The following is a 24,689-nucleotide window of genomic DNA, read 5'->3' as shown; positions in this document are numbered from 1 at the left end:
GTTTATATGATCAAGATACTGAAACGTTGTTATTCTAATAATTCGAAATGAGATGTTCTTTGCCAATCAAGTATTCCTTAGAGCCTAGCATTTTCCAAGACAGACCAAGAATTAAGTAATTTTTTAGACATAGCATAGATATTAAAATTAAAAAATCTTATATTACTTGTAGTTCCAATGATATAACATAACACATGTTCAAAATAAATTTTTCTTTTCGAAATTTTATATGGCTGTAAAAGCACACAATTTTAGAATGACTCTTTATACAAAATGTGCTTCCATCAACACTTTAACACACTAAATAAATTAATTAAAGATGCATTCAACTAAATCAAATTCCTATGGGACTAATGCCGGAATTATTGCTCTACCGTTTCTTTGTTCCGTATGGAATAGATAGTCGATAACAAGTAACATACTACATGTATTTCATAAGTTGAAGATCAAATCAAGGCTTCTTTTATACACTTAAGATCTCTTTCCTTTTTCACAAAATCAATGTACAGAAGTTTTAGCTAAAGATGCATTTAAAATGTAATACAAATAGACCTGTTCATCAGATGAATATTCTTCACAGCACTGTATTTTCTGAGGCAGAACCAGAATTAGGTAGATATTTCAAATGTTTTTCTGTTGCAAAAGTTGAAATGTTAGTATTCTTTGTAGCATTTGAATCATGATCTTCTGTGTACCTCATAAAGAGATTCCTGTACATGTTCGCTACACGGGAGTTACATATATATGATAGAAATATGTACACACCTTGTAGAGCATTGAATAAAGATATAATTATAGATAGGTGCGTCATTGGCAGGAAACCATCAATGATCTGCAGAACCCAGGTTATACCTGTCAAACTAAATAGCTTGATGTAAATGACGCTGTTGTGACGGGTAGCTTTGTTGGTGCTTGATCTTTCCATTTTTGGTGTCATGCTTATTTTGCGCATTGTCATGAGAAAAAATATTATGTTGCAACCACAAATTACTGCCACAGGAACTATCAGACACACTATTACTGAATTTGCATTTTTGAGGAAACAGATTGTCTCCCTTTTTCCATATCCTGTGTCGTTATACTGTGATAATGTAACGGTTATATTTATGACTATGATAAAAACTGGTGTACAATAGGAATATAAAATATACAGCAGCATAGTTCGTTTCTCGTGGTGTGCGTCATGTGTTGTGTTAATAGTACTGAATGCCCTGAACATATGAAAGGTACAAACGCTTAAACAGGCGAAAGAACTTAAAAGGAAGAAATGAAGAATTATACCAAAAACTTTACAGAAAACATCATGGTCAGTTTTTCTAGCTCCGAAAGTAAAAACTGCTTGTAAAAAGAAAAATGAAAAAACGAGTGACATGTTATTTTTACCTGGAATGGATCTTAAATTAGGAAATATACAATAAGTGACAAAGGTCAAAAAGAGACATATCATGGATATGACAGAGGCAATGGCCGTTACAGTATTGACTATGTAATTAATGCCTACTTCTGGTTTTCTAAGCAATTTCATTGTATCTACGCATATTCTTGCTCCCCCACTTGCTGTGAGTTTGAACATCCCTTGCTGTATTTTTATATTAGTCGACTTTAACATGATGAATGAAGACGCTGTTGAATCTATAATTATTTCTTCTTTTTTCAGGTCTACTTGTTGACATAAAAGGAGCTTAGACACGTGACTAAAAGTAAAAAATTTGTGTGACCGTCTTTGTTTTAAATCAGGTTTTGATAAATAACACATCCCAGTAAACTGTGCAGCGTTGTTTATCATTGCCTTTGTATTCCTTGCCCTCTGATCTAAACTCACATTGAGACTGATATGAAAATCATCCTTAGAGATGTTAACCATTTCTTCACTTAGATGAATAAGCTTGGTTTCAATGTCTTTTCTAAATACACTTTCTTCGATGAAGAATTCTACATTTGCCAATATTTCTACTCCTGCTGTTTCGTTGGTGTCACAAGAAATGTTTGTAACCATGTTCGACGAAACCACATCTAAATCCTTCTCAACAGTTAGGTAATTCTTAATGAATTCTTCTATTTCCTTTTCAATGTCTTCTAAAATTTTATTATGTGCCACAAGATTTGTAATGCATTCTATTCTCATAGGTAATATATAGCCCAGTTGATTAGTTATCAGCAGCAATGGGGTACAAGAAGCATTGCCAAGGACATATCCCGGTGAACAAGTTACGTTTCTACATTTGTTCTGAAAAATAAAAAAAATGTGTATTTCTGTTACAGAGAGGAAAATTTGCATTGATAGCAAGACCGTTAGTTTTTGACATGGAATCTTATGACACCTACCGAATGCTTACACTTATACATACAGCCAACAGTATTGTACCACTGTTCAAAAGTCATAAATCACTGAGAATAAGACAAATTTGCTTCACACACTAAAATCGAGGGATACACATTTACTATAAGAGAAAAACCACGGATTAACATTAACCATTTAAGATGGTTCGGTTGAATTCCTTCATCTTGGATAATGAAATGCCATATAATAATTTGTATAGATCTTTAATCAAATGTCCAAATGTAAAGAGTAGTTTGTAAACCATGTGCAAGACTTCTTATGAAAATATAGAAAATTAAGTGTTTTATCATATTTACGACTGTTTTTTCTATTTAAAAAAACCCACAATATTTGTGTTTGATTAATTGAATAATGGGCTATTTTAATATATAGTAAAAAGACAGTTCAGGGACCCTTTATTTTTATTTTGTTCATCTAAAAGCATGCTGTAATAGCTAACTTCTAAAAAATAAATTTAATTGTATGCTGTACTTTTCTTTTTATCAAATGAAATTGGATTTCTTATGCATAATATATACACAATCTGACATTTTTACACAACCTGTATCGCTAAACAATGTCCCGTGACCCATACTTTTTATTAGTTTTTGAATAAAGGGTTATTAAAGCACTTCATTTTGAAAAAGTACTGAAACATCTATTGATTTGAGGGTATACGATACAGTTCCAGGGGAGATAATGACGTTGCTGACGAAAAATGTTCTTTACGCGACGTCAAACAGTCACCTATTGGGAAAACATGCAGTGTTCGACTGATTTTATCGTTCAAACCGATTTAACTTAAAAACGAGTTCATGGACCCCTGTGTCTTAGCCGTATTTGGCACATTTTTGGGGAATTTTGGATCCTCAATGCTCTTCAACTATGTACTTGTTTGGCTTTATACTTATTATTTGATATGAGCTTCATTGATGAGTCTCATGTAGACGAAAAGCGCGTCTGGTGAACTAAATTAATAAACTATTTACACCACTGGGTCGATGCCACTGCTGGTGGACGTTTCGTCCCCGAGGGTATCACCAGCCCAGTAGTTTATCAATAATGTGGTCATTTTTATAAATTTCCTGTTTACAAAACTTTGAATTTATAAAAAGACTAAGGATTGTTTAATCCCAGGCATAGATTACCTTAGCCGTATTTGGCACATTTGTTTGGAATTTTGGATCCTCAATGCTCTTCAACTTTGTACTTGTTTGGAATTGTCTATTTTTTATTGATTTTGTATTTGCTAAAATAAACAATTTTGGATGTAATATAGAGCCGTTTCATTTCACGATAATAAAATTGATCCCGCAATATTTACATACTTACATTAAGTTTATCTAATACTTGGCCATATTTACACTCGGTAATTGTCACCTCCGTATCTGTGGGTATAAGAAACAAAGTCCTGAATGTAGTTGCAACTCCTCCCGCGTAAGAACATGATGTACAGGCTATATTTTCACGATGAGAAGGGGTTGTTGCTTCAGTTGGTGTAGTTGAAGTGGATGTTTGGAATCCTAAATCAGGATTACAAAGTGTACAGAATATATTCTTATAACCTCTATAACTTTTGAGATACGTAGTATTCAGTTTCTCACACGCCCAGGCGACATCTTCATCAAACCGAGGCCATGTACCTGAAATATTGCAAGATTTTATTGTCTTTTCTGTGTCATCACAAAACACTCGATTTCTTTGATTTGGGTTATATCTAACACCACAGTTTCTCTGGTGAGCAACTTCTAAGATTGAAGTTACGAAGAATTGAAAATAAGTCGGCAATGAATTCGTGGCTAAACAATTAATTTCTATATCCCATGGTTGAAAAAATCGTGCAACTGTCATAACATTGAAAGGTTGCATGTTAAGCGAATCGTCTGCACACATTGCACAAAATATATTTCCGAAATGACTTTTCGAGCCACTTTTGCTCACTGGGAGATCATACATCAACTCGCCGCGCTCATAGCAGTACGCATTCATTCCTTGGTCAGCATAACGACACATACTTGAAATAACATTTCCTCCGGAACACTCCAAGTGCTGCTCAAGTTCATAATCTATACAACAATCTCTATTCAATGAACAGTTGGCAAAACACGAGCACTGCAATGACCGGTTACCGATTAAGTGTTCTCGATTGAAATTGTAGATTCCGCAAAGTTCGGGGCCATATGATTGGGAATAAAGGGACATCAAACTAGACATATTGACTTGCCGGTCATTGTCGTAATACAGAAGTGAAGAAGCTAGTTTTTCCCCGGCATTCAAATGGATACCAGATCTATTGATGTAACGTGTTAGATAATTTCCTAAGAAATCAGGATTGAAATCTGCATTAACTATTTTGTATATTATTTGTTCATTATTTTTATCAAACATAAATGATACATCTCCTTTGATATCAGCATATTGATACAAATCATTTTGTCTATTACACAAGTAACAAAAAGCATTTTTAAATGGGATTGTCACGCCAGTTGTATTATAAACCATGCATGCTTCGTCCAGGGCTTTAGATTTAAATAGTCTCTCGTCACTCTCAATGCAAGATGAAATGACGGTGGAATTAGATTTCCGCGGAGGATTACAAATAAGGCAAAACACGCTTTTATAAATATCGAACGGAAGTTGAAATGAATTGCAAGCCCAATCAATATCATAATCATAGTTTTGCCAGGTACCAGTTATATTACATCTACCAATCAGCTCTTCGCTTATTGGTTGGCATTCCTGAGCCTTGTAATGAACGTTTTTTTGGACATAACGAACGGTACATTTCTTTTCTATAACCATATCTGTTATTTCCTCGAAACTTGATAAGAAATTAAAATCTGCAAATTCTATACAATTGATATCTACTGTCCATGACTCGGTGTTTGTTTCATTATGACACAAAGCACAATGAATATTCCTATAGGTTGTATTTGTTACACTTATTACCGGAACCAATGAAAGATCAGAAGCAAGTTTTGTGTCAGCTTCGCACAGTTGAATCAGTTTCTTATCGGTGCCATTGGGACATGTTTCGATCATTGAATAATAATATTTTGAGAGCAGATTTTTCGGGTGATATATAACATCATTTTTACAAATTTCCTTATATTTAGGTAATGCTAAGTCTGGGCAGCAATTTTCGTTAAGACGACATCTATCGCAACTACATGTTGGACATACCGAATACATGTCTGTTAAATCTCTATCATAATATGGCAGCGATAAACTGGTTCCATTACAAAACTGAAAGCCACATGTCGCAGCATACTGGTTATAGATATATTCCAAATCAGGCAAACAGTCAGTGTTGCTTAAACAGCACAATACTAAGACAAACAACTTGTGTATTCTGTAATAAAGATAAGTTATGTGCTATTTAATTATATCTATGATAATTATACATGTAAAATTTATTACTTCATAAACAAACTCTTTTTACTGTAGACTTACACGTACAACAAGGATATTATATCAAAGATTTCCAATAAAATGAAACTAATTGACATAATCAACCTATCTAAACTTATAACAGCCTCACACTTTGTACCCTGAAGGGGAAGCACAGACTAAATGCATATTTTGCTCGTTTAATATACAGACATTGTGGAAATAGATGCTGTAGAAAAATTGACACAATCTGCAATTCAAATCATATTATATTCTGGGTGATTTTATTGACAGCAAGATTTTAGGGTAATCAAGTTACTGGTAAACACATGGACCAATTACTACGCAGTCATTTCACTCAATCCATATCAAAGGTTTATTAAGAGAGATTGTTTTAACTTACTAAATCAAAATGAGGTTTGAAAAAAGTCAAAATATAAAATCTGAAGAGAGATAACTATTGCATTTTTAATTCAAATAAGTCATGTGGTCAAAACAGTAAAATGTGTACACGTCTTACTTTATTCAGCATATTTCTGTAATATATTTTAGAAATGATTTCCACAGAAGTAGAAATTCGTCTTCCCGTAGAATTTAATCAATTAGATTTGCTGAAGCTGCATCCTTTAAAATAGGATTACACTTCACTAAATCATTACTTGTTCACCTATTGTCTTTGATTATAATAATGCAGTTATGGGAAGAGTCTGTAATAAAATTAACGGTACCAATTTTCTTGAACCAGATGCTCATTTTGACAATAAATGTCTCATTAGTGATGCTCGTGGCCAAAATATTTGAAATCCAAATCTTATATAAAAGATGAAGGGCTATAATCCAAAAGGTCCAAAATATGTTTTAACGTCATTACTTACAAATTGTATTTATGAAATATTGGCCGTTTAACTTATCCAAATTACTTTTGAAAAACAAACCTGTATTGAATATTTGATTAAAGTTTTGTTTATGTTGATCATTGTTTTATGACCGACTAATGATGTCAAGTAGATATTATAATTTCTGGTCTGTGTCTCCTCTTTCACTGCGACCAGAGTTTTTGTTGCTCTAATAGACCAACTCATTTATATATGTTGAAAATGTAGATAAGCCGATAATATACTTTTATGCCTACGGATTTTTTTGTTTGTTTATGCATCCAATACAAACTATTCAAGTTCTCAGAATGAACACGTATGGTCCATGTACCGTTGCTACTTATATTTTAAAAAAGGGCTATCATGGCGTTTTGACTGCATTGCGTATCGGAATCTTTTTATCAATTGTTAAGTTTCTTACTTGCGAAACATTACTTCGAGGCATAAACATCATTTTCACTAATACTGTGTTTGAAACTTTCGTTTCCGTTAAAAGTAAATCAAAAACAGATAGCAATCCTTAATCGATCGTATCTTCTATAATATAATTTTCATAGTGGATTTATTCATCTATGACTTCAACTTTGATACGATATTGCACTTTTTTGAATTTTGGATCCTCAATGCTCTTCAACTTTGTACTTGTTTGGTTTTATAAATATTTTAAGGGCATACGATACAGTTTTAATCCTGTATTTACAAGTTTATGAAAATTTGCATATAGGCTATTTTTTACCTGATTAAATCAAATATGTAATAAAAAAATATACCTTCATGTGCTACTTTTTAAGTAAAATGAGGTCGAAATTTTGTATATTTGCTCAAAATTCAGATTTGTGGCCGTAATTTCTTTTTCAAAAAAAAGACATAACTTTTTTGTTATAACAGATAAAAACAAATTGTTTTTTGTTAAATAATCGGTAATTTCTGCTTTTTTTATAAATATCCTAAAAAGATATGCATTTTTTTATTCAGAAATAACTCATATTTATCAAATGTTCATGAAGTGAGGAAAAAACGTAAAAAAAATCCTCTATTTACAGTTTTATAAAATTTGGGTCACATAATCTCCCTGCAAAACGAAACAAAATGCCGTTTTGAAAAATAGGGGTCTATGAACTCGTTTTCAAATTTAATCAGTTTGAATGATAAAAATCAGTCGAAAAATGCATCTTTTCCCGATATGTCACAGTTTGACGTCGCGAAAATAACAAATTACGTTAGCAACGACATTACCTTCCCTGTAACTGTATCGTATGCCCTTAATATGAGCGTCACTGATGATTCTTATGTAGTTGAAACGCGCGTCTGGCGTACTAGATTATAATTCTATTACTAGTTTCTTATATTAGCATAGTGTCCTTGATGGAGGGTTATTGCTCTTATAAAGAGGCATTTGAAATAAGGGTATCATATGGTAAAGATTAAACATACTTTTGAAAGTTGTATGGGTACCATCATGAGTTGATTGACAGTTAAACACATACGTTGTTTAAAAACAATCCATCCTGCTTACCCCAATCGCGACATTGCAGAATGCGACTTATTACCGTATTTTACTTGCCGGGATGGTAACAGAAGAGAAGAAAGTGCAAGATCCGAAGGCTTTATAGTAAATTAATACATAAAAAAAGTACGAAACATAAAAGGAAATGTAATCAAACAATCAAATCCTATGGCAAAGTTTAGAAATTGCAAAAATAAAATTCTGAACGAAAAATGAAATAGGAGGCACGCGATAGGATATCAGGGGCATTAGCTGTCAAATCAACGTTCAACAATTTGACCCTTATTCTTCTTGTTTATTTATAACATACTGGAACGTCTATCTAAATAACATATAATCCCAATGTATTTTAGACCTGACGCCATACAATAATCCATCGAGATTACCTTGCTCGTCCCATGTTTCACTTTTGAATGTTGCCTTTACTTGTTTTTCAACTGAATAAACATTTTGACCATCACATGCTAAAATAGTACACCAAGGATGTGTATTAACCTAGTTTGACGATATTGGAGCAACCTGACTGCTAAAAGCAAAACGTTATTGTTTTATTACGCTTGTTGCAACATAAAAAAAATCGTATTTTCGCATTTTATTAGTTTATTAATGTAGTACCATTTGCCCCTTTGAGATTCTGAAAAAGTTTCAATAAGTTTTAACACAGTATAAGGAGTTACGGATGGAAATAAGTGAGTATCCACCTCCTGGATTTAGCAATTGAACCCCCCGCCCAAAAAAATGCAAAAAATACTATAAAGATGCAACAACAAAAAATGCATTATATGATAAAATTCGAGGAAAGTCTCAAAACAGTTTGCTTGCTCTATAGTGTACTCTGACAAACTCTATGTGATGGACAGTCTAATATACAATTTTTGAGGACAATATAATAAATGCGGTGCAATAAAACGTCAGTTCTTCAAAATTATATAGCGTTCAAACGGTTCGAGAGCAGTTTCGGAAACAAAAGTGTTTAAAGAGACTGACAGGACCGACGAACAAAAAGACTCCTCTTTTTAAAGGTTGAACATCGGCAGTAAAAATAGCAAATTCGAAAATCAACAGTGATTTCATCTATTGAATGTTTGAGTAACACCTTAAAATTTCTTACATGAGTTAAATATTCATAAACTGGTCAATTCCTTTTTTCCAAAATCAAAATCACTAATTCAGATCTTTTTTATTTAATTTGTTTTTGATATTTGATTTATAAATTTCAACCTACCTTAGAATCATGGTTAGTTTCTGCAAACGTGGCAAAGATATCAAAGTAGCAATTTGTTACCTGTGATTTTATTTTTTATCTTTTTTTCTCAAATGATGATGGCATTTTCCATTATTTGAATTGTAATCATATATCCTTATTTGTACTGTCCTTACTTCAGAACGAGTTAAAACTAAACAATCAGATATTCCCATATGTAGGCTGTCAGTTCAAATACTACTCTAGTAAAAATACATAACAACATTCCCTTGAGGATAATGATTGAAAATTTCCTGGGTATGTACTGAAATCACGATTTTCAGTTTAATGAGTTTTATGTGATTGATAAGGGTCCATTAGTTTTTATGAAAGAAGTTGCTCTACAGTTTGTTTTCGTAATGGATTCAATTTAACACTAGGTCAATTGATATTTATCCATATAATTTCCGAACCTTTATTTAAATCTAAGAATTCGGCGATTATTTGAAAATTAAAATTAACATCATACAAGTACGCACGCACATTGACACATTTTTATGTGAAATATTACACTCTTTTATCCACGGTAACGTCATAGAAATTGTTGTGTTCATAAAGAATTTAATTGTGCTAAAGCTCAGACTGAGGCTCTACTATGCAAAAAGAAAAATAACAAAAATATCGAACTCTTAAGAAAGTTATAAAAGGAAAATCCCTTAGCAAATGACAAAGTCAAAAACTCACACATCAAACAAATGCATAGCAACTGTCATATTCCTGACTTGGTACAGGTATTTTCTTATTTTAGAAAAGTTGAGGATTAATTACGGTTTTATAGCTACCTCTCACTCGTATGACAGTCCTTGGACTGTTGTGACGCTGTTGCCTTTTTTCGAGGTTGTATTGTTTTCTTTAAATTTATTTGTATTTGGCAAAGCAGATTACTGGTTCCGAATTTTTTTTAAAGGCACCAGTTTTTTTTTTTTTTTTTTTCCACCAGTTTTATGCGTACAGCATCCGTTTCAACTTCCGAATAAACTGTTACACAACAGATCTGCAGAAAGTTTTTTACCGAATAAGTTGAAAATCATACCATAAATTCTTCGCTTATAAAAGTCAGGGTTGCTTTCTTTCTTCTTTAGTCAAAGTTGTGGATGTTTCTAAGCAATGTAACTATTCCTTCTTATATCAAATTCTGACTTATGGATATGTATTATAATTCCTTTATTTCACGTAAATGAAATTGTATATGAAGAGGTATTTCCCGATTTTTTGTATAAACATTTTATTTTGAATAGTTTCCCCCCTTTTTAGAAGGGTATTTGATCTATTGAGTTGTTTTATTTCCAATTTTGTTTTATTATAGGTGTCGGACTTCTAGAATTGTTTATGTTTTCACTTTTTGTTTTTATAATTTTCTATTGTTAAAAACATTAGTACAAGTTGAAAAAAAGTTCACAATACACCTTAGTTCAACTGGAACATTCTAGTTACACATTCCATTTTCTGACATGAAGAAAGTTTTACTTGAAAAAATATATGAAATTATTATAACTCAATTGTATTTGTTAATATTTGGCAATATAAAGGGACAAAGCTTGTAAATAATCAGCTTATTAAGCAAACCCATATTCATATTCTTTTCAGATTGATACTTTGCAGTTAGAAACATGTCAATTAATAGCATAGCAAAATCAATACACTGGTAATGTTCATTTTCATAAATATGATAAAAGAAAAACTAAAATATGATGATTACTTTTATCGTTATATCTCAACAATCATTAATATTCATTCACGGATCTTCATTTTCAAAAGATCAAATTAAAAAAACAAAAGCGGTAAGTGTCCATAGGGACACAGATCATGACCACGTTGGCATATAACGTTATAGAGGGACATAACTCAGGAACTGTAAAAGAGGGGCAAAAGATACCAAAGGGACAGTCAAAACTATAGATCGAAAATAAAATGACAACGCCATAGCTTAAAAAGAAGAACACAAATAGACAAATGATAGTAAATAAGACACAACAAAGAAAACTTAAAATTAAGCAACACGAACCCCGCCAAAATCTAAGGGTGATATCTGGTGCTCCTAGAGGGAAAGCAGATCCTACTATCCATTCGTTTGATGTGTTTCTGCTTTTTTTTTTGCCATTTTATTAGGAACTATTTGTTTTGAATTTTCGTCGGAGTTCAGTATTTTTTGTGATTTACTTTTTTCCACTCGTTCCATCAGTTGATATAGTCTCACATTTGATTTGAACAGTTTTTATAGAATTTCCTTTTTTATAACCTTGACCTCTGTATTTTTGTTATACTTTACTGGAAAAAAGATTTGATTTCAACGTAACTTTCTTCTATCACTAAAAAAAATCATTTCTGTTTGTATTACTAGCTAATTAATTAATTTGATATTATCAGAAATATTTCTAGATGTTATATAATTGTCAAAATAAAATAATTGTTTTCTCTGACAACACTTCTAAAGTTATACATATTGATACATACTTTTGAATTTTGTTTATAATTCTCAAGTTGGTCCTGTAATAACACGAGGCATCACGTGAGCATACTTTCACATTTTCAACTCACTATGTGATTTCCCATTTGTCGCTTAAATCATTACCATATTCATTACCTTCACTTAAATCATTACCATATTCATTTTTAAGCATGAGTGAAAAATACTGATTTAATAAATTGATCATCATATTTTGTGTTCTCAATTAAACTTCCTTTGTGTGGTTCATTTATTCCAAACAGTATATTGTATCTCCAAGCAAACTATAATAGAAATCGAACGAACAGAAGGTAAGGTAACTAAAAATCCCATATTACTAGTTTATTAAGAATGTTGATCATTTGTAAAACTATAAACTTGATAATTTAGAATTGTTTCAGTATGGCGGCCTTTCTCAGTATGAAAACAAACAAAGACAATGTTTACAGTGTTTGGACTCATTTAAAGAAACAGATCCAAAATACGAATAGGACATTCCTAAAATATAATATAAACTGACAACCCATACCATATCTCAAAATAACATAACTCTCGAAAAGAAGTACAAAAAAAAAAGTTATTAGATTTATAATAGGTGAACAAACACTTAAGTAAAAACAAGAAAATGATATTATTTTATCAATTATAGTCAATTTGAGGATGATAGCGTTAATTATTTCTAAGTATGTAAGTTTTGCATTTGTGGTACCGTTTGCAATCCGATTACTATTTTTTATAATGATATGCATAACATCTCTATCAACAAAAATATCTCTAGTGTTCCGTGCGTGAGATACAAGAGACAATACCATTTACAATACAATTTAAGCATCGTCCATCCTCATTTCGTTTCTCCGGATTCTTCGTTAACATAAATCTGAAAGCAAGACTTATTGCGTATCCGAAAACAACCGTTACCTTCGATAGAATCGGAAAGCGAGTGTCAAATATACTCCGTGGTTTGATTGATTGGTTTGTGGTGATTGAAAATATTTTACAGTTTGACTGTCCCTCTGGTGTCTATCACCCCTCTATTACATAAATCGGATATGCTACTAACAACTGATACACAGCGTCTGGTAGTGTATTTAAGATATTATTTAAATATATAAAGATTGGAAACGAGACATTTTGCCAGTCATGTGTTTCGTGAATGCATGAATTTAAACATCACCAATTTTCAAATGTATTGGTGTAATCTTTCCTGTTGAAAGTATCGATCTCGTATATACTTAATTTACTTATTTCTTGACATTTATTCACCTTTTAGTTTTACCTTTTCAATTCTGTTCAGTCGATGACGTATTACTGACGTATTATTCAGCTTCTAATACACATCATTCAGTCAGATGATTTCAGTCACGTTCCTAGTAGATGTAAATAGAAAGTTATTTACAGTAATTCTTATCATAAAACTCGTGATATTCGTATTGGATGAGTATATTTTATTTTGAAAACATAAGGGACTATCTGTTTGATTAAATCTTTTACCATAGCAATATTTGATCAACCTTTTTAATCTTAACTAATATCACAGTTGGTTTAATATTCTATTAAATTGTTTTTATTGTTTATTGCTAAAAATGCCTTTACGGTATAAATAATAAAGTTTATATGATATTTCACTTCTATAAAGAACATGATACTATAACGTTGTAGGTAAGTATTTTTTCATGTTTAAAAATACGAATCTTAGCGTGATAAACGTTAGTTTTGCCTTGGGTTTCTTTTACAATTTCAGTCATCGTTAGTTTATATATATTCCTATATGTTCTCCTATTTATTTGTATTGTAGTCCTGTAAAGTTATGTTATCATTTTCATGTTAAATTAAACATTGCCATTAAAGCCGGAGGTTTGGAATGCCACAAAACCAGATTCAACCCACTATTTTTTATTTCAAAAAACGTCCTGTACCAAGTCAGGAAAACGGCCATTGTTATATTAAAATTCGTTTCTGTGTTTGTTACATTTTCACGTTGTGTTTCTGTTGTGTCGTTTGTTTCCTCTTATATTCTAGTGTGAATTCGCATTGCTATAAGACGTCTATCCCAAATTCATGTAGTTAGTTTTGATGTTATATTTGTTATTCTCATCGGATTTTGTCTTATGTTCAGTTCGTTTCTGTGTGTGTTACATTTTAATGTTGTGTCGTTGTTCTCCTCTTACATTAAATGCGTTTCCTTCAGTTTAAGTTCGTAATCCGGATTTGTTTGGTTTTTTTTTTATCGATTTATGAGTTTCGAGCAGCGATATACTACTGTTGCCTTTATTTATATTTATTTAGTTGTTTTCTAAAACTGAATGTATAATAAGGATATGATAATCGAAGGAATATCAAAATTGACCTTAAATTCCAATTATGTTTTTTTAAGGGGTGCTTGCTTCATAAATTTTAAAGGAAGGTGCCAAAAACAATGTTTTTTGTCTACATAGTATAATCACAAGTATTTCTTTGTGAAATTTGTAATTTTTTGGTTCGATTTATAAAACATAAAGTATAAGGACTCATTTTAATTCTTTGTGAATCTTTACCTTTCTGCGCACTACATTAAACTAAAATTTCTTAGATTGCTTACATCTTGTTATATTTTTTCTTTAGTTTAGTTTGCACAAAATTATCTGTTATGTTTGTCTGCCTGTACTTCGACATGAAATATGAAGATGTTAGATGGACTGTAATTTTGCTGCATGGAATAAAATTGAGAATGGAAATGGGGAATGTGTCAAAGAGACAACAACCCAACCAAATAAAAAACAACAGCAGAAGGTCACCAACAGGTCTTCAATGTAGCGACAAATTCCCGCACCCGGAGGCGTCCTTCAGCTGGCCCCTAAACAAATATATACTAGTTCAGTGATAATGAACGCCATACTAATTTCCAAATTGTACACAAGAAACTAAAATTAAAATAATACAAGACTAACAAAGGCCAGAGGCTCCTGACTTGGGACAGGCGCAAAAATGCGACGGGGTTAAACATGTTTGTGAGATCTCAACCCTCCCCTATACCTCTAACCAATGTAGAAAAGTAAACGCATAACAATACGCACATTAAAATTCAGTTCAAGAGAAGTCCGAGTCTGATGTGAGAAGATGTAACCAAAGAAAATAAACAAAATGACAATAATACATAAATAACAACAGACTACTAGCAGTTAACTGACATGCCAGCTCCAGACTTCAATTAAACTGACTGAAAGATTATGATTTCATCATATGAACATCAGGCACAATCCTTCCCGTTAGGGGTTTAGTATCATACCATAAGTATCATACCATAAACTGACTTTGAAAAGAACTTTCCCTATAACGACAAAGTGTGGTTTCATAATTAATTCAATCAAATATTCTATGTTTTATTGTAAGCGATTCGAAACATTTTAAAATTTCAAATTTTATAGATTGAAATAACAATTTCCCCTCTCCCTCCCTAGATTGCTTCTAATTTTTCTTTCTTTCATCCTTTTATTTGAGGTTGTGCCGACATGAACTATGCGGCTTCAAGTAAACATCATCCAATCGCATGGTTTACGTCACGTTCGAAGTAAGTGTCAATATAAAGGTATTTTCAGTGACTTTCATTACAAAAACTCCTATATAGTTGTATGGTTGTAATATATTTGTTTTGAAAGCATAAGGGACTGTCTGTTTGATTTTATCACCTAAACAAAGCCAAGCAATATTTGATTAACGCTTTTAATTTTGTCTTGCAAACAATATTTTCAGACTTTCAATTATTGATTAAAAACGTTATAAGATAAAAAATCATAAAGTTTAGAGACTGACTTGCACGTCTAAAATGCACTTGCTGCTTTAAATGAACTGTTAAAGGTAGGTCTTTTTCTGTTGTAAAAGGCTTCAAGAAAAACTAGTCAGCAAAGGGATTTCATAATCCAGGGTTGCAATCATTTTACAAACGTATTTTTCAAGTACTTATTTCAAGTTGGGTGTTTTTGCAGGTTAAGATTGTCATGTCATCTCATTTTTACTTCTACCATTTCGTCTGATTCCGGTTATGAGTTTTGTTCAGTGACCTTATTAAGCGATCGGTTGTAAGCATAATATAACGAATGGATATGTTTAACGAAATTCATATTTTCTGTCGAACAATTATTCTTCCACGCTTAACACGAAATGTCACGAAAAGTATCTGCGCCCTCTGTCGGTAATTTTTTTATCCTAGATACCCGGATTGAAAGTGTGAGGAAAATCTAACGACTTTATAATTCGGTTCAGATAAGACTATATGTAAATAGAATATCGACAATTAAAACCGAACAATGAATTTTCGACAATAAAAACTTATTAAATCATTTAGTGACTATAGAAACCGTTCAAACAATATCGACAGAGAAAATCGGGTCAATCGAATATCGTAAATGTATAGTTGCTTGGCATTATTTTTTAAGAAGTGCCAAAAAAATAACTTCCAGTTTTCTTTATGTCCTTTCCTGTTGTTTTGTTTTAAGTCATTTATCAAAAAAAACTATTTCAAGAGACCAAATGGTTTAATCATGTACCGATATGAAGATATCACAAATGTCATAATTTAATACATCAAATAATATTTGACCATAACCTCAGTGTCATATTCATCTGCCATCTGATATAAAAAGCCCTTATGCATGTATAATGTATAGTCAAAAAGTTATGGGGACTTATAAGGCAAGAGAATCCCTATATAGAGACATTATAAATTTAGAAATTAAAAAGAAAATAAGGTTTCAATCCCTCGGGCAAAGATTGGCTTGAGATGAATTTGGCTACTGTAAATTCAGAAATTATTGCGAGGTTTTGATTATTGCGAAAAATGCGACAGACTTGTAAACGCAATAATTTTAACTCGCATTTTAAAATCATTGATATGAATTAAACAGGATTTTTCTCAAAATCATTTTAATTAAAATCGCATTTAAGTCTAAAATGACAAAATCGCAATAATCAATGCACGCAATAATTTCTGAATTTACAGTATTCATTTTAGGTATTTTTCAACATATTTACTTCAATGATTTCGGCACTTATCCATCTTCGGATTTCAAATGTTTGGCACTGAACGTTCCTGGTGAAGGTAAATCCAGAAAAGCGCTTCGAACGCAAGAAGTTATTAAACCTTAAAACGTGTTGTTTTAAATAATTGTTTTGTCATTTAAAATCAGGGTGTTCATATGAGACAAGGCGATTGCTAAAATAGTTCTGAACAGTCTTAACCTGTAATATCATCCAACCTCAAATTAGAACTTGTGAAAAATCTGTTATGATTCATTGCTGTTTTTCGCCATTTTCAAAATATACCTTTTATTTTATATAACATTTTATCACGGATTTGTTTTATTATAGTAAATTTTATTTAATGCATACAAGATCTGGAGAATAATACGTTTTATACCTTTGTTTTTTATATTTTACAGATAACATTACATAACAGAATGTGTGATAAAATCAAATATTTGAGAGTTTTCAACTATTTTGTGCATTCATTCCTAATAAATATGTACATGAGCTACTGCCAGAATCAGCCAAATTTTGAACGTATCTATAACCATTATGCTGCAGCCTGTGGATTGCAATTCTGCAATGTTTCACTTATATCATTGTCTTATATTCACAATAATTTGACAGATCTTGGCTCTGTTTGTCTACCATGTCTCTGTAATGATTGCATTCTGAATACAAATTGCTGTCCTGATTTTGGATTACCTCGCTACAAAGAGAAATGCATGAACGATGTCATATACAATCCAGACGATCTGTTATCAGATGTCTACTTTTCTGTGCTAGACCAATGTCCTCCAAACACGCCTCCGAAAATTCGAAATCTCTGTGAAAAAGAAACTGATCTAATTCAAAATTTGACTTTGGTACCCGTGACGAGCAAGAGCAGGACAACTTATAGGAACGTTTATTGTGCTCAGTGTCATGATCAAACAGATTTAGAACCATGGACTATAGACATAAATTGTCAACAATTTGCAGATTTTAACTTCTTATCCAATTTTGAAGAAATAGCCGAACTTATAAAGGTAAAAGAATGTACTGTGCGATACGTTCAACAAAATGCCAATTATAAGGCACTCCCGTGTATAAGACCAGCTGATAACTTGATAAGTAGATGCAACATGACAGGGACTTGGAACTCATATGATTCGGATATCGATTTGGCATGTAATCACTTTCAACTTCCATTTGATGAATATAGCAGTATATTTTGTTTGATGTGTAATCCTCCATCCCAAGATCCACAAACGGATTTGGTCTCTACGTGTAACATGAATGATGATAGTACTAAAAGTCTAGAAAACGCATGTGAAATGTACAAACAAAGCAGCGTTACGTTTCCGTTTAAAAACGTGTTTTGCTACCTTTGCAACAGACATGACGATAAGGATAAGTATAATGATATAAATGGGTATATAAGTTTAATATTTGAAGATGATATAGTAATTTATAAAATGGAACAATTAATATTTAAGAACGATTTCTTGACGCCATATCTTTCTAATCAAAGCATTAAACTAGACACCAAGTTCAAACTTGGGAGCAGACTTAATAGTTCATACGACTTTTTTGACAATGAACGACAAATTAATGTGACTAATCTTATGACTCTATATTCATTAGCATACGGACAAAATTTATGTGGAATCTTCAATGCCGGCCCTAAACCGCTGGCACCCAATTGTTCCTGTCATGAAACTTGTGTTTCGTATGATACCTGTTGTGTCGATTTTGAATTAGATCAGCTTTTGGAATGCTTAGATGGAAACAGTGTGGCTGGTATATGCCGTTATACTGATGAAGGTATCAATTCATATTGTGAAAGGAGGGGTGAGTTCATGTTTGATCTTCCTGTTAGTAGACATGACACCAAAAAACACTACAAGAATATATTTTGTGCACTCTGTGCAGACAAGAAATTCAATTTCCCAATGAGATTTCCCGTGAAGTACGCGCATAAATATTTTCATCCATGGGACATTGAGATAACATGCGCAAAATCAAATCTACTTCCAATATATTATCAGCTCTCTATGACAGACATCTTTAAATCTGCTACTAGAAGAAACTGTGATATTAAGTTTAAAACTACACAAGGAAGGTATGGTAAATGTGATGACAAGCCAATCAAGATAAGCACATGTAATGTATCGGATACTTGGTCACATTTTGATGCTGATGTGTTATGGGCTTGTGAAAAACTAAACACAACATTTTTGACAAATTATAGAGGATTTCGAAACGTGTTTTGTACTTTATGCAATCCTGATGTACACCTAGGGTTCATTCCACCACGACCACCAACGACAGACATTACACCTCGGGATCCGGAACACCGTCCAGTTCTTTGTACTTCGTGTATAAGCAGTGCAGGGGTTGCTACAACGTTTAGGACATTATTTCAAATATCAAACGATGACGATGAAAAAGTAACTGAGTGTACTAGAGGACAGGTCTTGGATACTTTACATGTAAGTTTAACTTATAAAAGCTCTACAAGGGAATGAAATTTCACTTTCACAACTAATCTATGTCGGTAAAAAAATCTACTAGATCAAGGGTGTTACCGCTTAACTACTTTCGCTATGTTGGTAGACCGGTGCTAGACTATACATCTTCTGTTTTATATGTCTAATAAACAGATTCATAGATAATGTATCGGATTCAATGCCCATTTGATTAAGTTGTAGTTTTGAAAGGAACACCATGCTCAAATGTCACAAATATGTTTTAGAATGTTTGCTGCAATCACAAACGTTCAATAATATCACATTGTATGGCTGAACTCGGGAAATTGTTTTCCCTTATAAATAAAAGGGAACCACAGAGCGGAATTAAATAATAATCAAACAAATTAACAAAAAAAATGTGTTTTTTTCTTGTATTGTTTCTACCTAAATAAGGCCGTTAGTTTTCTCGTTTGACTTGTTTTGCATTTATAATTTCGGCGCTTTTTACAACTTTCTATGCGGTATGTTAAATATGGGTTTTAATTACTGTTGTCAGGTTTAGACAATGTAAATTTCAAGGCTAAATGTCTTCTTGTTTGTCATTAAGACTTTTGTTGGTGAGTTATATGATTGGGTGCAGTCAAACCTCATCTTATTTTTTTATTTTTTTTATATTTAAAACATTTCCACTTAAATCATACACTCAAATACTCTCTGGATATGAATAATACTACTTTTTAAAAACAAAACTTTTTTTGTGTTATGAAAAATTACAATAATAATCTCTCTATCTTTAGTTATGTTTTCCTTGAATTGTTTACTTTTTGTTCATGTATGTTTTTTTGTCTTTCAGAATAAATGCAGAAACATTATATGTTCTCCTGGATATATTCTTCTAAATTCAACATGCGAACCATTACTATCCATGACTAAAAATCTAGGATATTTGCTACCTATCCGTTTGGAGTTTGTATCTAGAATAAATCCTGGTTCATTTGATTCCTTGTTACAGAGAACGGAAACAGCAATAGAAGATTATTTGAACAGATACCTTAAGCTAAACAAAGGCCTACATTTCTTATCTGCCGACCTTATCACAAATTCTTCTTGTGTCAGAAATGAAACTGTAGGAATGGAGATACTGGCGAGCATTGAAGTGTTTATTGATGAGATAGTTTCTAGGAAAGACATCGAAACAAAACTAGCCGATATTAGTAATGATATGATTAACATCAATGGATACGATAATGTAAACCTGACAATCTCCTTAGATTATAACGCAATAAGCACCAAAACAAAAATAAATGATATCGGACAGTTTACTGGACTGTGCTATTTATCAAGAACAGACTCAGATTTTAAAAGATCGCACATGTATTATAAGTTCAACCTCGTGTCTAATCTACTCTTTTGTAAGCAGATAGTCCTCGATAAAAGTGAAGTTATCGTTCTCTTCAATCCATTTACTTCCGTTACATTCGTGACAAGTAAAGTTGAAATAGACCAAGGAAATTTTAGAATAGCAGAAAATGGCATGGTAAGAATATGTGTCGATACACTGTTGTCACTGAAGAAACCTAGAGTGCCAATAGACAAGGTCATGTCTACAATAATGGCCGCAGCAACAATTATTTCAATGATTTGTTTATTCGCTACTTTTGTAACATACTGTATATTTCCAAGCCTTCGATCTGTTCCTGGTAAGAACAACATGTCTCTTGTGTTTTCATTATTTTGTTTACAGGCTGTATACACTATTAGTGTGAATCAAATCGAAAACCCTCGGTCCTGTCACGTGATAGGAATTATAATCCACTTCTTTCTTTTGAGCTATTTCGCTTGTTTGAGCGTTTGCACCTTTCACATGTTTAAAGCATTTAGCAGTATCAGCGGACCGTATATTGCAGGTCACGACAATCGAACTACATTAGCATATTGTTTGTTCTCTTACTGCACGCCAACAATTATAATCATTGTCAATATAGCGGTTACCTTTTCGTTAGCTGACAATATTGGTTATGGCGTCAGGGGGTATATCTGCTTTTTAAAATACTCATCTGCAGTAATTGCAACAGTAATCGTTCCTATTTCGTGTATTTGTGTGTGTAATGTAGCTTTTTTCATCGTGACAATGTATAAAATAAGTTCAACACCGAAGATACAGAGGACAAGTTCACACAAAACTGCACATGACAACAGCATTGTCTACATTAAACTTTTCAGCATAACGGGTATCACATGGGTATTCCCGATCATTGATGCGTTTTCACCGATGACCTCATTAACTGTGATATTTTCGTTGTTAAATGTGTTACAGGGTGTGTACATCTTTCTGTCATACATATGTAATTCACGTGTAAAAAGGTTGTATAAAAATTTGTGTGGTTGTAACAATACAGATGTCTTGGATTCAAATTTTTCAGGGATAACCAATAGTTCACAAGTTTTGTCAACGAGTAGTGTTAAATATATATCACATAAAAACACAAAGTCTTTATGTGAAAGTAAAATTTGATCTGTTCTGCTCAAAGATGTGACATGAGCATGAGGGGTTGATAACAATTACTAATGATTTGCTCGTGAGATATATTTTATTTGACCATGAATCTTATTGAATTGTATTGGAAAATAATTCATTTGTATATTATAATTCAATAAAACATTTTTGTTCTTGTCATTTAAATTTTTGAAAAAGTTTTGTTGATGTTTTTTGAACAAAAGTTTTTACAATGCTAAGTCAAATTCATGTAAAGTAAAGACAACAGTAGTATACCGGTGTTCAAAGGTGATAAATCGATTGAGAGAAAACAAATTGTATCCCGTGGGAACTCATCAACTATAAGAGAAAACCGCCAACATATATAAAAGCGAAATGGTGTGACCGACATTTGGTCTGTGCTTAAATCAATGTCACTTGCAGACCCAGAAATTTGCAATTTTGGGGGGTGGGGGGTATTTCCATAAAATGGATTATAAAATGCCACATGGACCCGGTTCAAAATGGAATTTAGAATTAAATTATAAGAAATGACTGTAATATTTTTTCTGTCTATTCGAAATAATATAAAAATGTGGTGCACACTGTTAGATAACCCGCTACGCGCGTTATTCAGTGTACACCAAATTTTTTTATGTTATTTCTTCATAGACAGAAAAATTATTACAGTCATTTCTTAAAAAGAAGAAACATAAGAAAATGTATACTGCAATCAGCTATTTTACTATACAGATAAAGCTGTACGTATAAACGTAAGCTTGCTTTATACGTCAATGACCTCAACTAACCTTTAAGCCCCGCCTGCTTACCGGAACTACTGTATTTCATCAACAACTCCTTGAAATATGAAATTTATTTTTATTCGGCACGAAACAGGGAAAATGCTCGGAAGAACCTCGCAATTCCCCCGTTTCTAAGCCTCATACAAATGAATTTCATATTTGAAGACACTATACGTATATTGTCTAATTATTTTAAGTCTCATTTTTAATACGTAGTTAATCTTGTTGATTATATAACACTTTCTAAATGTACATTTCAAAATATCAGTTTTAGATGGTGACTTATATTTAAAAGTAATAGTTTTATATCTTCATTAAATAGAGCATCCGGGATCGTTTCAACCCTTAATTTTCTTTTATTACATATATAGATAAGAAGATGTAGTATGTTTGTCAATGAGGCAACTGTCCACCATTGAAACAAGAGAGCACACACACTGAAATGCCTCGCCTTCTTTACTAATCATTGATATTATGTTGATAGTCCTAACTATAAAGCTTTATTACAACTGTCACATAAACTTAACATTAACCAAGATAGCTAAACAAAGACCAATGAACCATTCAAATGGGGTCAAGGTCAGATGAACCATGCCAGACAGACATGTACAGCTAATAATGCATCTATACAACAAATATAGTTGACCTATTACATAAAGTTTAAGAAAAATAGAACAAAACACAAAAACTTAACACTGTGCAATGAACCGTGAAATTGAGGTCATGGTCAAACTAAAACCTGCGAGACGGACATTTAGATCATAATATATTTCAGTACACCAAATATAGTTGACCTTTATCATATAATATTTGATAAAATGAGACCAAAACTTAAAACTTCACTTTGATCACTGAACCATGAAAATGAATTCAAGGTCAGATGACAACACAAAAACTTAACTATTACCACTGAACCATGAAAATGAGGTCAAGGTCAGGTGACACCTGCCAGTTGGACATGTACACCTTACAGTCCTTCCATACACCAAATATATTAGCCCTATTGCTTATAGTATCTGAGATAGGGACCTGACCACCAAAACTTAACCTTGTTCACTGATCCATTAAATGATGTCGAGGTCAATACAAACTGTCTGACGGGCATGAGGACCTTGCAAGGTACGCACATACCAAATATAGTTATCCTATTACTTATAATAAGAGAATATTCAACATTACAAAAATTCTGAACTTTTTTTAAAGTGGTCATTGAACCATAAAAATGAGGTCAAGGACATTCGACATGTGACTGACGAAAACTTCGTAACATGAGGCATCTATATACAAAGTATGAAGCATTCAGGTCTTTCACCTTCTAAAATATAAACTTTTTAAGAAGTGAGCTAACACTGCCGCCGCCAGATCACTATCTCTATGTCGAGCTTTCTGCGACAAAAATGACATAGAAAGTGGCAATTATTAGTTTATGATATAAACAACATAAACATATCGTACTGTCTCTAATAATTAACAAGACCGTTCCTGCATAGTAAATGTGAAACAATTGAAACGAAAACTACGACGGCCCGATTAATGACATAACAAATAAACGAAAAACGAAATTGACGACATCCACTGAATAGAAGGTTTCTACCGTGGGACAGGAGGGTTGGGGTCCTCCTAACATGTTAAACCCCGCCACATTATGTATGTATGTACCTGCCCCAAGTCAGGAGCATGTAATTCAGTGGTTGTCGTTTGTTGCAGTGTTACATATTTGTTATTAGTTCAATTTTTGTACATTAATCAAACCATTAGTTTTCTCGTTTAAATTGTTTTAAATTGGTCGTTTCGGTGCCTTTTATAGCTGCCTATGCGATATGAGCTTTTCTTAATGCTGAAGGCCGTATGACACATAGTTGTTAATTTCTGTGTCATTTGGTCTCTCTTGAAGCGTTTTTTATTGGCAATCCTACCACATATTTTTTTATACATTAGGAATGTGAAAGGGTTAAACTTTTGCTATATATCAACTCTCCTCATAACCCAAGCTAGTGATGTTACAGAACAATATATATAAGAACAAACTGTATAAATCAGTTATCAATGCCCTGACTCCTAAGAACAAACTGTATAAATCAGTTATCAATGCCCTGACTCCTTAGAACAAACTGTATAAATCAGTTATTAATGCCCTGACTCCTTAGAACAAATTGTTTAAATCAGTTATCAATGTCC

At 32.4% G+C, this 24,689-nt stretch overlaps 2 protein-coding genes across 2 annotated transcripts; one reads left to right on the top strand and one right to left on the bottom strand.

The window, feature by feature from the left end:
- Positions 1-574: 574 nt before the first annotated feature.
- Positions 575-8,492, bottom strand: LOC134722298 (uncharacterized). Its single transcript, XM_063585908.1, has 3 exons — positions 8,479-8,492; positions 3,653-5,672; positions 575-2,227 (listed from the first exon to the last, which is right to left on the bottom strand). Exons 1-3 carry the CDS (start codon positions 8,490-8,492, stop codon positions 575-577), a joined length of 3,687 nt encoding a protein of 1,228 aa, XP_063441978.1.
- Positions 8,493-17,214: 8,722 nt separating this feature from the next.
- On the top strand, positions 17,215-21,781 carry LOC134722297 (uncharacterized). Its single transcript, XM_063585907.1, has 2 exons — positions 17,215-19,253; positions 20,086-21,781. Exons 1-2 carry the CDS (start codon positions 17,277-17,279, stop codon positions 21,745-21,747), a joined length of 3,639 nt encoding a protein of 1,212 aa, XP_063441977.1. The 5' UTR covers positions 17,215-17,276; the 3' UTR covers positions 21,748-21,781.
- Positions 21,782-24,689: the final 2,908 nt, after the last annotated feature.

Source organism: Mytilus trossulus, chromosome 6, assembly GCF_036588685.1.
Source record: "Mytilus trossulus isolate FHL-02 chromosome 6, PNRI_Mtr1.1.1.hap1, whole genome shotgun sequence".
Lineage (NCBI taxonomy): Eukaryota > Metazoa > Mollusca > Bivalvia > Mytilida > Mytilidae > Mytilus > Mytilus trossulus.
The sequence above is the reverse complement of the archived record's forward strand: the minus strand, read 5'-3'. Positions and strand labels throughout refer to the sequence as shown.

What these genes read in the sequence shown, in the direction of transcription:
- LOC134722298 (XM_063585908.1), bottom strand. An exon ending in AAGTATTAGATAAACTTAAT is followed by an intron (nt 2,228 to 3,652) that starts GTAAGTATGTAA and finishes TTTATTTTTCAG; the next exon opens with AACAAATGTAGAAACGTAAC.
- LOC134722297 (XM_063585907.1), top strand. Translation starts at nt 17,277, where the DNA reads ATGTACATGAGCTACTGCCAGAATCAGCCAAATTTTGAACGTATCTAT. An exon ending in AGGTCTTGGATACTTTACAT is followed by an intron (nt 19,254 to 20,085) that starts GTAAGTTTAACT and finishes TTTGTCTTTCAG; the next exon opens with AATAAATGCAGAAACATTAT.